This window comes from Oryza brachyantha, chromosome 3 (genome assembly GCF_000231095.2).
Source record: "Oryza brachyantha chromosome 3, ObraRS2, whole genome shotgun sequence".
NCBI lineage: Eukaryota > Viridiplantae > Streptophyta > Magnoliopsida > Poales > Poaceae > Oryza > Oryza brachyantha.
The window spans coordinates 18861176-18877521 of NC_023165.2; the positions used below are offsets into that span (position 1 = coordinate 18861176).

Below are 16346 nucleotides of genomic sequence, written 5' to 3' on the forward strand. Positions count from 1 at the left end.
TAAAAATAATAGTAATTATTTAATTTTTTAAATACGACGGACGGTTAAATGTACCATAAAAATTAACGACGACGAATAAAACAGAGCAGTAGTCAGTGGTCATTCACATGGTTACCGTCGAATTAAATTATGGTCATGATCCCAAGTCCCAACTAAGTAATCCCAAGTCCCAACTAACTATTCATAAGAGATCGAAGAGTATAAACCAGCTGTAAATATATTTTAAAAAGATATGAGTTTTAAAAAGATAAGAGAGAATAGTAGCGAGTTACGGATATGTAGACAGGTGTAGTATGAATTTCAAAACGTAATGTGTGTATGACATGTGAGGATATTAATAGTGTAGTATATATTTTGTATGAGTTGACTATTAGATTGACTATATATGTGCCTATTAAACTTGCTCTAAGGCAGGTCACAACAGATCTGCACAAGCCATTTTTTAGTTCGATTGTTTCGGCCAACCGCACGCGCCACGCTCCATCATGGCTCGATAGCACCAACATAACTACAGAAGTACAAAGTTTGAAAGAAGCCCTGTTTCGTTAATTACAAATTTTAAACCATAGGTCCCTTAGCAAGTTTTGTGCATATGGTTTTTTGCGTACGCCACTAATTTTACGAAGCCATCGACCTCATCGATAGACCGGAAAGGAAGAGAAATGCACGTAGTTTCGGAATTGATGAGGGTTCTTTTTTGTTTTTAAAAGAGAAAGACAAATGACATATGTTCAAATAGAAAATAATTTGTGAATAAAACTTTTATATATGTGTTCATAGTGATTTAAAAGTCAAGGCGGTATAAACTTCGGTGAAAAAAACTCAAAATTAACTCCAAATTTAAAGTTAAAAAAATAAATTTTGACTTATAAGCATAAGCGAAAGACAAAAGATTGGGAGTGGAGTTTGACTGCGGTACATTTAAATGTTTTTTCCTAATGTATTGGGTTAATAGTTTTTAATATTTAAACTAGAAGTTTCAGTTTCAAAATTAGAGTTGAAGGTTATGAAAATTGAGTAGAAAGTTTCAAAGTTAGGTTGAAACAACAAGAGTTGTTTTAAATTTCCAGATGGAAGTTGTGAAATTGAATTCAAAGTTTTGATTTTTTACAAGAAAATCAATCGAAATGTTCAAATTCAAAAGTTATCCAAAGCTTTCACGTAGAAAATTTAGGTAATTTTCCCATCTATTTGGATTATTTTCCATCTATTAAAAACAAGATTGGGTTCATAAAGTGCAAATCTCGTTAGAATTCTCCCTCTACTGGCAAAAACATGTTGACGGCTAATGCGAAAACACGCCACGAGCTTATTTTGTCACGATGGGTTCTAGCTTGCACGTGTCAAATAGCCACCCCATGTTTGAAGAGTGTTGGTACATGGTCACCTTACTCCTATTCGCCTGAGCTAGCGAAGTTGATCGAGATACATATACACATCCCGACGTGTATGCACACTTGGGTGTATCTTTGGTGTATATGAACGGTCTCGTGCACATGCTCATCCTGTACATGCGTGTTCCGGTACATATGTTTGTCTTAATGCTCGTGTGGTAATAGGGTATTCGAGTGTAGGTACATGACAGGTAGGTCATGCTGTTGTCAGACAAATGTTGTTGTATGTGCCTCGGGAGCATTTTGAAACAATATGCCTCAGGAGCATGTTGGGATATGAAAACTGCACAAGTGCCTTTATACCAAAGGAGCAAGATCTTTCGAGGCAATATTTGACTAAGGGCGAGACGAAGCTTGTCGGCCAAGTCTCTTGAGAATATTCCTACTAGATACCCGGGGACCAACACTAAAGTAACAGGGACAACTTGCATAGTGGTTATAAGAGGCTAAGCACATTACCCTAATACTCTTATATCCTATTAGTAACCACTTCACTGTATTCCAGTAATTGTACAATGGGATTCCAACGCTATAAAAGCTCATACCCCTACCTTGTAAGATTCAAGATTAATTTGATAGTACAGTGCAAAGGTATTTGAGCATTCTCTACGCTTGAGTTCATTCTGCATATGTGACAGTTATTTGACTCCGTTGCATATTCACTCGTGTTTTTGACGTTGAGTCACAACAAAGAGCATAGTTAATTAATTTGTAAAACTCTATGATCAATCTAAACCACACACAAAGCAATCTTAGGGATGTAATTCTTTTGGTTAGAAAAGTTTATGGGCAAATTTTACCTGGTTTTAAAGTCTAGGGGTCGAACATTAGACAATTTTTCTTCCAAAAGTTATGTCGTTCAATCCCCATTCCCTAATCTTGAATTGCATTATGCTGATTGATATATGCATAAATTAATTCAGGTTTGAAACTTGGAGAGAATGATTGTAAGGTTCTAACTTCATGATTTTTATTTATAAGAGATGAACCAACTTACTATTCAATTGGACTGTTATATTAGTGATATGAGCAAATATGAAAATTCCACAAATTTTAGAAGCTATATATGATGCTTGTCAAGACAGATTGTTCTTCATTATGACCATGTTTACAAACTTCTCAAGTCATTGATAATTCTACTTGTTGCAACGGTTGATGTTGAGAGGATATTCTCTTTGATCAATTATAACAAAAACATGTCAACAAACAAGATGGGACAATAATACTTAAATGATTACTTGGTTATGTTCATTAAAAGAGAATTCTTCTTGCAAATTAAGGATGAGGACATCATCACCCATCTAAAAAAAATCAATTAATGAAAGTTAATATTTGAATTGTTGATTTCTATCATTTTTCTATTTTGTTGTAGTCTATATATTTGATATGTTGGACAAATATTGGGTGCCGATTAGTAGTTTAGTACTTCCATATGTTAAAAAAATCAATTTATGGTTAATTGTATGAATATATGAAATCATGCTCATATATGTTATATCACCTTGTTGTAAACTAAGACTTTTCAAAATACCTTTAGGTTGCTTTAGTTTTACATATACATTTAGGACCTTCTTGGCACATTAGTAATTTTTTTCATCAATAAATTTGATGGTCACCAAAAATACATTCGTGCTAACCCTGTCAATGACTGTTTAAATTAAACAACAAAGTTACTACCCAATTCACTGCATCACTGATAATAGGAGATTGGATTAATGCTGCTTTCGACACTTCATCTTATTATTATCCAGTTTCTCTTTTTTTCATGTGCACGCTTTCCAAACTGCTAAACAGTATTTTTTGCGTAATTTTTCTATAGAAAATTTGCTTTATCATATTAATATATTTTTAATTTTTTATAACTAATAATTAATGAATTATATAATAATCTATTAGTACATTTTTCACGCCGCGTACCTTATCCACTACACTATGTATGGGCCTACGTGTTAGTGACACAAGTCTCTTTGACTTTAAGTCAAAGGTTCCCGTTCCCTACTCCCTACGTAGGCTACGTTCGGTAGGGGACGGGGTCCTCTGACTACTTAAAAGGGACTTATGTCACTAACATGTGAGCCTATATAGGGTGAGACCCATGTGTCAGCCTCAATGTCTCTCTGACTGTGAGTCAGAGGAACCTCTTCCAGGGAGCAGGTGCATGCCTTCATTGCCCGGTGACGTAGCTGAAGAGACATATCATGGCCTATGATGTCCACCTATACCTTCGATTATGACAAAATTAAACTGATAACATTATAACAGTAATAGGACGGTACCATATTTTAATGGTGTGTTTTATATTCAAGCTCATGTATTAAATTCAAGATCCACGACCAGTTAAAGACTTAAACATTTGTCTCTGTACACCGATTGGAATTGCTCCAAGAACTTTCCGTGAACACATGTGGTGGGCGATTTTTAAGTTTTCCACTAATACAGCAACAACAAACGCATAGATAAAGATATATTTCCTCCTTCAGTTTCATGATTTCTTTTGTTTTGTACAAGATTGATATTAATATTTTAAAATTTTAACTATCAATTACTTTTAAAATATTTACTTTAGAAACACCAAGATAACTAGTATGGATTAGCCTAAAAAGTACTTTAATAGAATCAACCATTTATTTATTGTATATCATAACAAGAAATTATAGTTCAAAATAGGTTTTGGATATAGTGTCGTTGTCTAAAACAATAGGAATTATTAAACTGGAGTGTGTAAATAGCCACCGATGATATTCCCCGATCGAAAGCGAAGTCTGTGTGTTGGAAATCTAGTTAATTAATGATATAGTTTAATCCAAAAAAAGTAATGCATCATGAACATCGTATTGGTGAGTGATTCACTAGTGCTATTACTTAACAAAGAAATGATTATACAAAACACAACATGACTGAACATTTTCAATGCTCGTAAGATTAGAAACACATACCCCAAATCGGAGGAGGTTGATCCTGGTGTGGTCGTTATTCCTGCTACCGCTGGCTATGCCAGTATTGCCGTTTCCATTTGTCGTTCGTTTTCATCCAGGAGGCACTTGACGTAGCCAATGCTGAGAAGAGCAGTCGCTGCGAAGAATGTGTTCGCCAAAACTTGATCGCTCGTCTACCTATGCAGGTACTCGCAACAACTAGCAACGTAGAATAACACTCATGAAATCTATACCGTTGATGCACCGAGAGTGTGATTTTAGGAAGTGCAGAGTTAATATCATTAAGTCAACCATAATCCCAATAACACGTGATTAAATCGGTCGTAAAGACAACATTGGTTATGTTGTGTTAAATTAATAGAGTTAACTCAGCACGGAAACGCTCATACGTACTGCAGAAACACCCGTCCTAGCCCAGCACCAGTCTGATGGCTCGGTCCTAATGCCTAGAGCCAACACCCAGCCAATCGCCTGCCCCGAGCCATTGCCAATAGACCGACACTCGAAGGCTTACTAGCGGCCGATGCCTGGCCCCATCCAAGAACCCGCATTCCACTCTAGTCGACGGCCCAACGCCCAACGCCGTCTGACTGCCCGACTTCTTTCCATACAGTATTGTTATTTACTACTTTTGTTTTACTTTTGTGTCCATTTGGAGTTTAATAGATTAAATGGGTTTGACCCAATTAAATTTAACACCGTAGAAAGAAATACTATGATTGCCAATAGGATCATGTGTTAGTGACCCACGTCAGAGTTGTAAGCAGAGGAGCCTCATCCATTGCTCGCACCCTGATAACTTCTAATCTAGCTCGTCCAGTCCTGTCCTGGTACCATGGTACTGTTGCTCCCTCCCTGCAACCTCTCTCTAGCTAAAGAAGAGTGTAGATGATGTTGCTGTCCTCGCGTCCTTCCTCCTCCTCCTCCTCCTCCTCCTCAACAACAACAACAACAAGAAGTATTACTGCTACCCCGCCTGCCCGGTGCCGCAAACAGAGAAGCTGTTGTGGTTGCCACCAGGGCCATGGCGGTTACCGCTGTGGTAGCTCGCATAGACGTACGACCTACTCATGATGCTCCGGTTAAGCATCGTGCTGATGCTCATCGTTATTCGTGTCCTCGGCCGAGGTGGCCAGGGAGGTGGTCAAGATGCAGGAAGCCATCTTCACCATCTGGCACCTTACGCGCACCACGGCCAGGACATACTTCTTGTTGAAAATATCAGTAGAGGTAGATTTAATTTTATTCCATAAATAAATCATGACATTGAATAATAAAAATAACATAACCATATGATGTGATCTAGACATATAAATTAAAGCAATACATATGAATAGATCGAATATAAGAACATCACTGAAACATAATGACGATTCGCAATTGGGTTCTGAACAAGAGCATTCGCAATCGTAATACCATGAACCTTGCGTAGCAGCACACGTTGATGACGTCACGCTATAGCCGAAGAAGGAAGACACACCGAGGTTTACGAATAGGGAGTAGTCGCGCTGTTAACACCAAAATTTGATAAATTTCCGTATTGGATTCGGATAAGGAAAGGTGCAATTGCCGATAGATATTTTATCCGGAAGAGACCGAATTCAAGAAGGAATCGTGAAGACCAAGGCTTGGCGGCGTAAATTTATCTATTAATTAGAGTTAGTTAGGATTTTTATTTTATCTCTAAGGTTGTTAGAGTCCGATCGGAACATAAGTGTTAGAGATAGAATCTATCTAGGAGTTTGTTATTTCTTTTCATCTATTAGGAGTTGTATGTCGTATCCAACACGGCCTAGCCTCAACCCGAGGGTATAAATATGTATGTCCAGGGTCATTGTTTTGGATGGACCAATCAATTAGATCAATTACTCTCAGCGCATCGCCACCCTCCTAACTGAGGTTTCAACTCCGGCGGAACTTGGCACCTGACGTGGGGCTGCATCGTCTCGATCTCCGACGGAGGGGTAAGTCCTACGTTCCGCTGGGATAGGATAATTGTTCGACTAGATTAGAACTGTCTCGGTTCAGTCTGATTTTCTAATCTGGTTGCGCGATTGCTTGTTATCGTATCAGTTTCAACTTAGATCACTTTCGTGTTTTGAGTTGATCTGATCGATCACTTTGGGCGATCTACATTGGTTTGATATTCGCTATTTGACATATTCAATCTAGTACTGTCTCGGTTAGGTCCGATCTTGTAGATTGCGTTTGTCAGATGGTTTATATCAGATTGATGTATTTTACTCATTGTTTTATCGGAGTACCAGCCGATAAGTTACTAGTCATCGGCTCATTGGCTTGATAGCAATCTAGATCTGTTTAGTATCTATCCTGATATTGCTAGGTTTAATCTTGAACTGTCTCGGTTGGGTCCGATCTTCTATGATTATTCTTAGCAATCTGTGCTAGGTATTTTATAGATCTTGGTTGTTTGTCCGCCGTCTATAGCCGATGATTTTTGTCGATCTATATGCTTATCATATTACATCAATAGAGTAGCCGATTGTTTTACTGTATTATTTCTATACCAATCGGCTTGATTTAGTTAGATCGGCAATTATTTATGTTGCATCAGCTTATGAGAATTGCATGTAAATTGGTTGTAGCCGATCGTAACATACGATTCATTGTTTATTCCAAGTAATTCGTTGGTTTATTTATTAGCTTTATCGATCTTCATGTTTTCTATAATCATATCGTGTCCGACTGCATACTGTCTTGGTTAAGTCCAATCTCTGCACGTCCAGTTCGATTTGGTTATAGGGGCTCGTTCGATCGACTAAGATTAATAAGTAACTTGGCGGATTACATTGGTCTAATATTTATTTCAAATATGTTTCTATCAAGTTTCTATCCGGTCCAAGCTTTTTACAGCCAATCGTTTGTCCTATCGGCTAATCGTTGCAGCATCAACATTCGATCAGCTGGATATTTAGTTATCTATCGGCCCGATAGCCGATCGGCTTGCTTTACTGTTTATCTTGTCAGTTGCAGGATCAAACTGACTGGCACGCCCGCACATCATTCTAAGAATTTAGGTCCTGCACTGGAGCTGTCTAAGATTGACTCCCAGGCCCTCGTGTGACACGTCGGATCGCATTTTCGATGTCAACACGCACATAGTGCTTCCTAAAAACCGTATTCGCCCTCTCCTAGTGAGGACATCGAAGGCGACGGTTTCGGAGACCCGCCCTCCTGATCTACCTATGCATGCCAGTGAGCAGGATGGAGTAAATGATTTGTGATACCGCAGTACATAGAAGTATCAAACCCTAGATGTTTTTCATGTATGCTACCTGGAGGCTTGACTTGGTATTTATAGAGAAATCTAGACATGTGATCAGGATGCCTAAATTATCTCAACAACTCATAACCAAACCGGATACGTCACGCATAACCTATCTAGACTTCATGCGAACCGGATAACAAGAGTTCAAAAACAAACTAGCTGCATATGTGCAAGCATGAGGAGCCAGTTTTGGGGGGACCATTCACGCGTATGTTGCGTGCACGTGCCCAAGCCTGGCCTAGTGAGGCGAGTGATCGTGCGCGTGTGGTTCTCTAGTTCTCTCTCACATCATTTCTCAAATAGTTATAGGATACCACTCTTCCTTATAAGGAATTCTCCGTCTCCTAGAATAAGCAATGTGAGACTAAGTTCACATGCATACTTTACTTGAGGCGGACTTTTGAGATTTTCTTAGAAATTATTTCTCCCATAGGCCAAGGGCCACAATATAATTCCAACAATCCCCCACCAAATCTCAAATACCCATCGAGATTTGCTTGTTTTCAATGTATTGTATATATATTAGTGTTTTGATGGAGACCATTTAAGGCTTGTATATCCATTTAGAACTCCAAGCTATACTTACTCACGACTTGAACAATGGACCAATGGACTACGCCTTAAATTGTAAGTTTTGTGTAAGCAAGCTTCACTCGAAGCCTTAACTGATACTTACATGTGACTCCATATTCTTTCATAAGCTTTCTAGGAGATTCACCAAAAATCTCCATAGACTGCGACTAACCATCAAGCTCATATGATTGTATTATTTCAAGAATCCTCTCATAGAACGACATCTTTGCTATTTAAAGCCAATAAAATACATTAAGACAACCGCTAACTTGCCTTACTAGCTTGAGTGCATTCATATTTACCAAGAGACCGTTAAAGGTACTCTTCTCTAGTTAACTAATGGCAATGCCGAAGGGCGGAGGCTGCAAAAGGACGGTGTGGTTGTAGATATAATCAGATTCCGAGTGTCAATCAAAAAGCTTCCCCCTCCAGTCTGCGCGCATAGCAGTTGATGCATGTCATACACATTAACCGTCCGTGCAACGACATTCAAAATATCTTTTCCTTTTTACCTATTTATACAATCGGTATATGATTATATCATTATATTTGTTATAATTAAATCTTACAACAAGATATCACATGACCCTATACACTACTATCGGGAGTAACTGCTCTAGGTTGTAGCATCTAGTACAGTGAACATTGTCAATGCAAATATGGAAAATGTGGCGTTGCATGTAGCATGAGTTTGGCCTTCCTATGAACAGTAATTCCAAATGCCTCGGACATGTCGATCTCTTCAGACCTCTTGTCATCAATAAGCCCCCAATCAAAGTGTTAGAGGAGGCTTGCAAGCACAAGCTCCATGCTGGTTAACCCAAGTGTTATACCTAGACAGATCCTCCTACCCGCACCAAAAGGGATGTATTCGAAGTTATTACCTTTGAAATCAACAAGATTTATTGTGAACCTCTCTGGCTTAAAAATCTCAGCATCTTCCCAGTACATAGCATCTCTTGCTATAGCCCAAGCGTTCACAGGCACTCTAGTACCTTCAGGAATGTCGTAGCTCTTGATGTTGCATGGCTCATGACACTCCCGAGGAAGAAGGAATGGGCCCGTCGCATGTAGACGAAGCGTCTCCTTTATCACCAGATGTAGGTAGCTTAGTTTGCTAATGCCATCTTCGGTTAGCCTGTCTTGTCCCTTGAACATCTTCCTTAGCTTTGCTTGGGCCTTTTCCATGACTGGTTGATTTTTCACTAGTTCTGACAGTGCCCAATCAAGCGTCGTTGATGTTGTCTCGCTCCCAGCCGAAAAGATTTCCTGAGATTTATCGATAATTTACAATTCTAAGTTTGTCGTAGGGTCCAAATGCAATTATAATATGGATAGTATTACACTATCTTTATTATTATTGGTAGAAAAATCTCGGCTGTTGATTTAGAGTTGTGCTATCCGTGATTGATATAGTATTATAAATAAGTCCGATTTATTATATTAAAAAAATAAATGATTTGGATTGTTTTTACTCCCAATAGCATCGTAAAAGTAATGTTTTGCACTTTCAGACTGTTTCCGGTTGAGTGTGGTGAATTTGTAAGCGGCTCAAATTCAAAAAGGCTAATTTGTACTAAGCAGCAGGGATCGATCGGTTACCATGATGATGGTGGCAATCATGTCAGTGGAGAGTGGGCACTGCACGCCGCCGTTCTTCTGCAGTCTGAGCAGCACGCCGAGGAGGTCCTCCTCGCCGTCGCCGTCGCCGCCGTCCTCGGTGCCTGCAGCCGCACGCTCGCGGATGATGTCGTCCATGATGGCACGTATGCTCCGGTTGCACCGCTCGGTTTCCTGAAGCGCGCCGCTGAGCCAGCGCGCCAACGGCGACGACGGGTACAGGTCCGCCAGGTTAAACCCGCCGGTGAGCTTGACGACGACCTCGAGCTCATGGAGGAACTCATCCCGCCGGGCGCACCTGCCACCGACGGCGGAGCGCACGACGGAATCGTTCACCATGCGGGACACCATCTCGCCGATGGGGACGACGGCGCCGCCAACGCCACCACCACCGGCGCAGCCCGCGGCACACTCGTCGGCGACGGCGCGGACGAGGCGCAGCGACTGGACGCGGCGCGCGCTGAAGAGCTCGAGCACGCAGATCCTCCGTATCTGGCGCCACAGGTCGCCGTACGGGGAGAAGAGTATGTCGCGGCCGCCGCGGGTGAAGACGGCGAGCGTGGGCGTCAGGTGCCGGCTGGAGAAGGCCTCGTCGTGCGTCTTGAGCACCTCCCTCGCCGCCTCGGCCGACGACACCACGAGCGTCGGCACGGCGCCGAACCGGAGCATCATGAGCGGGCCGTACCTGCCGGCGAGCTCCCGCAGCGCCCGGTGCGGCAGGTCGCCGTGGCGCGACAGCAGGACATGGTGGAGGCTCCCGACGAGCGGCAGCCGCCACGGCCCCGGCGGAAGCCGCAGCCGCTTGTCTGCATCCGTCGTCGACGAGCAGCAGCACCTCTTGAAGAGGAGGAAGATCAGCGGGAGCGCCGCCACGAGGACGCAACCTAACAATGGCAGCACGATCTCCATTATTGCTCGCAAGCAAGGTGGATTGAGCAACAGCGACACGAGCCTATCAGCTTCCGCTCCCGCCACGAGACTGGTAGAGGATAACCGGTGTGGTCTGGCTATCATATACTCTGTTAGCTTTTTATTATTATTATTATTATTTTACGCTGTTAACCATTTCAACTTATTTCAAAAATGTATATAATTATATACCCATATTAATTAGTTTGTTTTGATTTATTTTATTATAGTAGAAACTTATATTGGACCCACCTAGAGCCTAGAGCCTATCCCTTATACTTTCTGGTTTTAAATAATAGACAATAAGTTATTGTTGATTTACTGACTTTGACTATTCGTTCTTTTTGAAAAATAATATGTATATATTGAAAAATAGATTATATTAGTGATGTATGACACACACATATATATATATACACAGTATAATTTCCACTAATTATCAATTAATTATTTAAATATTATTAATAGTTAAAAATTAAAAAAAATAGTAGTGAACATAAATGAAGACGGAGAGAGTGATTTTTTTCATCGAGGCAAAGGCATAGTCCAATCTTTTCTAGACCCATCCAGAAGCCTGGCCTTTACCACGGCTAGTAGAGAAATGGGCCGGGCCGTATGATCCAGTGGGCCGCCATACGACCGAGAGCCTCTCCTGCATGGGCCTTTGCGATTTGGTATTGGACGAGAAGGGAATCAATAAATCAAGAAGACGCAAGAAGAAGAAGAGGAGCGACGCGACGAGAAGGCGCAGCGGAATCCGAGGAAGTCCATAGCGAGAGAAGGGGAAGGGAGCAAATCCGCCGAGGCGGGCAAGGCGGAGCGAGGCGGGGGTGCTCCATGGCCGCTTCTCCCCCTTCGCTGGCCGAAGCAGTCCCGCCGCCCCAGGATGCCGCCGCCGCCGCCGAAGTAGAAGACGACGACGACTGGGGTAATTAGAGGGGCCTATCTCGCAACTTCTGTGCCGCTGTAACTTGCCGTGCCTAGTCAGTGTGTGCGCCGTGCTGGTAAACGCTGCTCTTGTGCTGCTGAGATGTGGAGTGTAGAGGCTGGACAGAATCAAGGGGAGGGGGTTGAGATTGTGTGTGTGTGTGCAGGTGGCTGGCTAGTTCTTGGTTTTGCCCCTGGGGGCATCGTCTACTGTTCTGTCAGAAGAATGTTCAAGCTTGCAGCAATCTGACATACTGACTAGGGGTGTTATTGCAAGATTGCAACAATCAGACTGTGGATTTAGGGGATATTGCTATGCATCTTTGTTGTGTATAACTTTGAGGTGGGAGAACAATTAGGACTAGATTTGTCCAGATTGTGCTTTTAAGAGGTAATGTATCAGCTTTGACACTGCGAATTGGAAAATTTCATCAAACTTCCACTTGAAAAATTAGAACACACTATGCAATTTCAAACTCAAACTACAATTTAGGAGCATATGGTAGTTGAGTTTTCATCAGGTGGCTTTTGTGAAAGAGTTTTTTTCCAGATTCAATGTGAGAACCTTTTTTCTTTAACAAACATGGGTCTTGCATATTTAAGTTGCTCAATATAGTCTTGACTCGCAAGATGTGTAGGTGAGTTTTCTGTGTCAAATCATTTTTTTACTTGGGATATTTTGCGAATGTTTTAAGTTTTAATGACATTTCTAGTGTCTAAAAATGTTTATATCCACAAAGGCATCATATGCTGTTAACTTGCTCTACACCAGTGAACCAAGGGAGGAAAAAAACACACGCTATGCTAGTTACTTGCAGTGTATACATCTCAAAATTTGAACACCTACAATTTACCAAATTGCAGTTCTACTTCAATGAATTTTACTATGCTGAGTTTTGCTGAAAGTTCTTTGATGCTATTTTTCACAAAGTTTTATGTTACAATTGCAGATGCGGATGGGTTTGTTATTCCTAATTTGACCACTCAAGAAGATCACGTTACTGAGAATAGTTTCCCTAAATCTAAGGATCCTGAACCACTGAAGGTAAGTTTGTTCTTAATATGATTTTAGATCTCTATCACATTATTCATCTATCAGTAATTTTACCTTTATTAACTACTGGACTGTAATTGATCATACTTCATTTGGATTTAAATTCAATTTGAACAGGAGAAAGAGGAGAAGATATACTTGGGACCTCATGGGGCTCCACCATCTCAAGCAAGGCAGCAGGAACTTAACCCAGTTGGCCGTAAGCAGCGTTTCAGAAATAAGCTGAAGGAAGCAGATAGCAAGCTCACTGGCAATGCTCAGGAGAACAAGTTGGAAAGCCTGAGGGAGCTCATGGGAACTAGAACAGATAGCAAGGGCATCTCAAAGAGCTCTCCTCGTGATTGGCTTGACCCACACTGCCATGAGTCTGAGTTTGATAGGAAGCCACACTAAGCTACTTCCAAGTGATGATGCCCTTATTTCCAACATAGATGAAATGTATACTGGTGGATGTTGTTTCCCAATAATAGATACACATGGTCTCGCTAATACGTGAAAGAGAAATGTTTCTGTGGTGTAACCTGAGCTAAAATTCTATGATTTCTTTTCGTGAGTCTCAGGTATATAGAGAAATTGCTTTGACATGCATACTTTTAGACGTACAATTAACAAGGAAAAAAAAATGAGAAAATGAATTGTCTGAGCGGCTTTTACATCTCTAACCTGGAAGATGAGAGCTTATATGCAAAATTGGTAACTGAAGTTTGTTTCAAGTTGATTCACACAATCATCCTGAGATGTGCATTATGTTTGTACTATTTGGTAGTTTTTGTTTGATTTCTGTATTTGCCGGTTGTACGTCTATATTTTTCTCTTTGTCATGTAAGAACTGCATGTAAGCTGAAATTTACATGTGCAGTTTCACTGCATGCCGATTTCAGGCTTGTAAATTGTAATCAAAGAGAAGGCATCACGTGCGCTTAACTGACAAAGCTGATGCCACAACAACCTCTTGTAAAGATTGGAGACATACATGATAAAACCATCTTGGATCATAAGTAGGAAGGATGTTAATCTGAACTGTAATTACTTTACAGATTTACAGTACTGGAAAAAAAACAGTATTTCTTGATCGCATACATGACATACTGCTGGTATGCTCAGGAATCTCTATGAAAGTACTAACTCTTATGGCTCTCGCAGGAAGGAGTCCAGCGTCGCAGTTCTTGGCAGCAACCTCCAAGATTTTTGCTGAATCTGATGATGCAAGATCGAGATGGACGAGTGCGGCAAGGAGCTCACCGGACGGGGACCTTGATCCAGCCATTGGCGAAGGCGATGGCGAGGATGACGAAGGGCGTCGACATGCCGAAGATGATGATGTAGGGCAGCGGAGTCTTCATTGGGTTCTCACCCTTCCTCTCCCCTGCCGTCTGCCAGTACCTGCATTTCCATCGATCACAATGTTCTTCCTTTCGTTATGCCTCTTTCTCTGCATCATAACATATCACAACACACATGTTCTTGAAAGAAGGAAACAAAATGCGAGTTCTTATTATCTTCTGAACCTTTCTAATTTTTAGTTTCAAAATAATGCTCTCTTAAATCTTACTTTCAGAACCTTTTGGCCATGAACCCTAACTTGGTATGGCTAAGTAACACTGTGATATTATCAGAAAGTGGCATGATAGTATTTATTTTGCCACACTATTCTTGCTAGCATGGTCAAATAACGTTGTCAGACCCTCTAGATTGAGATGGTAGTGTTATTTGGCACGCTAGATGAGGTGGCGTTAGAAGTTATGTAAATAAATTTATGAGAAGTTTAGCTTTAAAATTAAAAAGGCTCATAATAATAATAATAATAATAATAATAATAATAATAATAAAAAATGCAGAGTTGAGTTGGTAACTTACTGCTCTGGCTCCTCTTCTCTGGTGATGAACTTCTTCTTTTCTGCAGGCTTAACCTCTCCATCTCCACCTGCTTGCAATCACCCAAAATCTTTACTTCACACAATGACAGACTGGCAGCCTGCACAGCTAGAGATTGAAGACACATAAGAGGAATCGAGGAACCATACCGAGGTTGGCTGAAATCCTGGGCCGCCTGACGGTGATGGCGCCGCGGCTGCGGAACAAAGCGGTGCCGTTTCTCAACGGCAGGGCGCCGCCGCCGACGCCGGCGAGGAAGGAGCTGGGAGCTACCTTGGCCATGGCTGGCTCGCTTGCTGGCTTGTGGAATGGAGGAGAAAGAAGGTGATCACACGTCCCAGAAGAGCAGAGAGGGTCTGGATAAGATGTCTGCTTCCCTGGCTCATTCTCTTCCATAGCAGAGGCCATGGCTCACAACATGTGGTGTACGTGGCCCAGCCACATGCTGCCACGTCAGCTTCCATTCATGCGACTGCCTGCCACTTGTGTGGCGTGGCTATCCGAAAAACGGTCACATGTACTGACCTAAGCTAAAACCAGCTTCAAAGTTGTTCGAGAGGTTCTTCATGTGATATTGTCAGTTGAGGATGAAAAATGTCCTTTTTTTATTGATGAGAGTAATTTGACTCACACAATAGTTTAGTCGTGTAATTTAGACTTTATTTTCCAAATACTAACAATCTATTCTTCGACCAAATCACTGATGCACCATGACCCTGGCGATACTTGGGTGTGAAGAAGACGGCAATGTGTTGCTGTTGAATAGCTAGTCAAATTTTGATTTAATCTAAAAATAATAAGAACATCCGATTATTTATAGTTATAAATGATTTAATAGTGCTATTCTCTAGTAACAATTATCACCCGCAATACAACATTTATTTTATTTTTAGTTGCTAAAAAACATACTAATAAATATAAGCATAAAGGACCTTATCCTTATCTGTACTGACGACGAATATGAAAATAAATTAATACAATATGCAAATCAAAATACATAGAACCGTGGTATAACCCCAATAATAATTCCCATTTCCATGATAATTATTTCTGATGTATATATGTAGATTACATAGGGGCTTTCGCAATTTTATCACCGGTTTTTCATATATTAGTAGTTCTGGCGGTATTTTTGTAATTTTGTAGCTATGTTTTGTAATTTTCTAGTGTCATTTTCTTATTTATGATGTATTCTACTCATCCCAAAATACAAGTATTTTTAGACTTAAGCACAGAGTTTAAGAATATAACTAGATAGGAGGAAGATTGTAATTGATCTGGCAAGAGAAGACAGGGGAAAAGATTAAATGGACAATACTGTGATTGATTGAGATGATACGGTATGTGAAGAAATAGCTTTATTTTAAGATAAATGATAAGTGACAAAAATATAAATAATTTTATTTTAGAATGAGCGTAGCGTATAAATGAGTGAGTGACGGACCTGATGCTAAAGGGATGGATAAATTGCTTTGGCGAACAAAAAGATTGGCTCGTATAGCATGGACCTCCCCACAACAAAAGGCCCCAATTCACCATGACAGGGTAACACTGGGAAGTGGTGACCGCCCCCAGGTTTCCGCGATGACTAATCCGCCAAACTTCAACCTTGGCTCATCGACACAACTGGCACACGAATATTTGTACAATGTCTATGAAAAAAGATCTACTGAATACTTCTACAACCTCCGTTCTAAACTACAATAATCTAGCACTGAATTAGATATTTATTAGCATTAGATTAGACATTTGTTAGTACTATAAATCTG

The 16346-nt window shown here is 40.8% G+C and overlaps 3 protein-coding genes across 3 annotated transcripts; 1 reads left to right on the plus strand and 2 right to left on the minus strand.

Annotated features, from left to right (window-relative positions):
• Positions 1–8394: 8394 nt before the first annotated feature.
• Positions 8395–10743, minus strand: LOC102707479 (dolabradiene monooxygenase-like). Its single transcript, XM_040522327.1, has 2 exons — positions 9795–10743; positions 8395–9461 (listed from the first exon to the last, which is right to left on the minus strand). Exons 1-2 carry the CDS (start codon positions 10719–10721, stop codon positions 8973–8975), a joined length of 1416 nt encoding a protein of 471 aa, XP_040378261.1. The 5' UTR covers positions 10722–10743; the 3' UTR covers positions 8395–8972.
• Positions 10744–11429: 686 nt separating this feature from the next.
• On the plus strand, positions 11430–13640 carry LOC102704131. Its single transcript, XM_006650234.3, has 3 exons — positions 11430–11649; positions 12599–12693; positions 12820–13640. Exons 1-3 carry the CDS (start codon positions 11559–11561, stop codon positions 13093–13095), a joined length of 462 nt encoding a protein of 153 aa, XP_006650297.1. The 5' UTR covers positions 11430–11558; the 3' UTR covers positions 13096–13640.
• A 49-nt stretch (positions 13641–13689) lies between these two features.
• Positions 13690–14953, minus strand: LOC102703851. Its single transcript, XM_006650233.3, has 3 exons — positions 14727–14953; positions 14560–14626; positions 13690–14085 (listed from the first exon to the last, which is right to left on the minus strand). The coding sequence occupies exons 1-3, from the start codon at positions 14857–14859 to the stop codon at positions 13941–13943; spliced, it is 345 nt and encodes a 114-aa protein (XP_006650296.3). The 5' UTR covers positions 14860–14953; the 3' UTR covers positions 13690–13940.
• Positions 14954–16346: the final 1393 nt, after the last annotated feature.

Coding starts and splice junctions, on each gene's coding strand:
- LOC102703851 (XM_006650233.3), bottom strand. CDS start 14,859: ATGGCCAAGGTAGCTCCCAGCTCCTTCCTCGCCGGCGTCGGCGGCGGC. Junction 14,627..14,726: donor CAGGATTTCAGCCAACCTCG/GTATGGTTCCTC, acceptor GATTGCAAGCAG/GTGGAGATGGAGAGGTTAAG. Junction 14,086..14,559: donor AGAGAAGAGGAGCCAGAGCA/GTAAGTTACCAA, acceptor ATGGAAATGCAG/GTACTGGCAGACGGCAGGGG.
- LOC102704131 (XM_006650234.3), top strand. CDS start 11,559: ATGGCCGCTTCTCCCCCTTCGCTGGCCGAAGCAGTCCCGCCGCCCCAG. Junction 11,650..12,598: donor AGAAGACGACGACGACTGGG/GTAATTAGAGGG, acceptor TTACAATTGCAG/ATGCGGATGGGTTTGTTATT. Junction 12,694..12,819: donor AGGATCCTGAACCACTGAAG/GTAAGTTTGTTC, acceptor CAATTTGAACAG/GAGAAAGAGGAGAAGATATA.
- LOC102707479 (XM_040522327.1), bottom strand. CDS start 10,721: ATGGAGATCGTGCTGCCATTGTTAGGTTGCGTCCTCGTGGCGGCGCTC. Junction 9,462..9,794: donor TGATTGCCACCATCATCATG/GTAACCGATCGA, acceptor GATAAATCTCAG/GAAATCTTTTCGGCTGGGAG.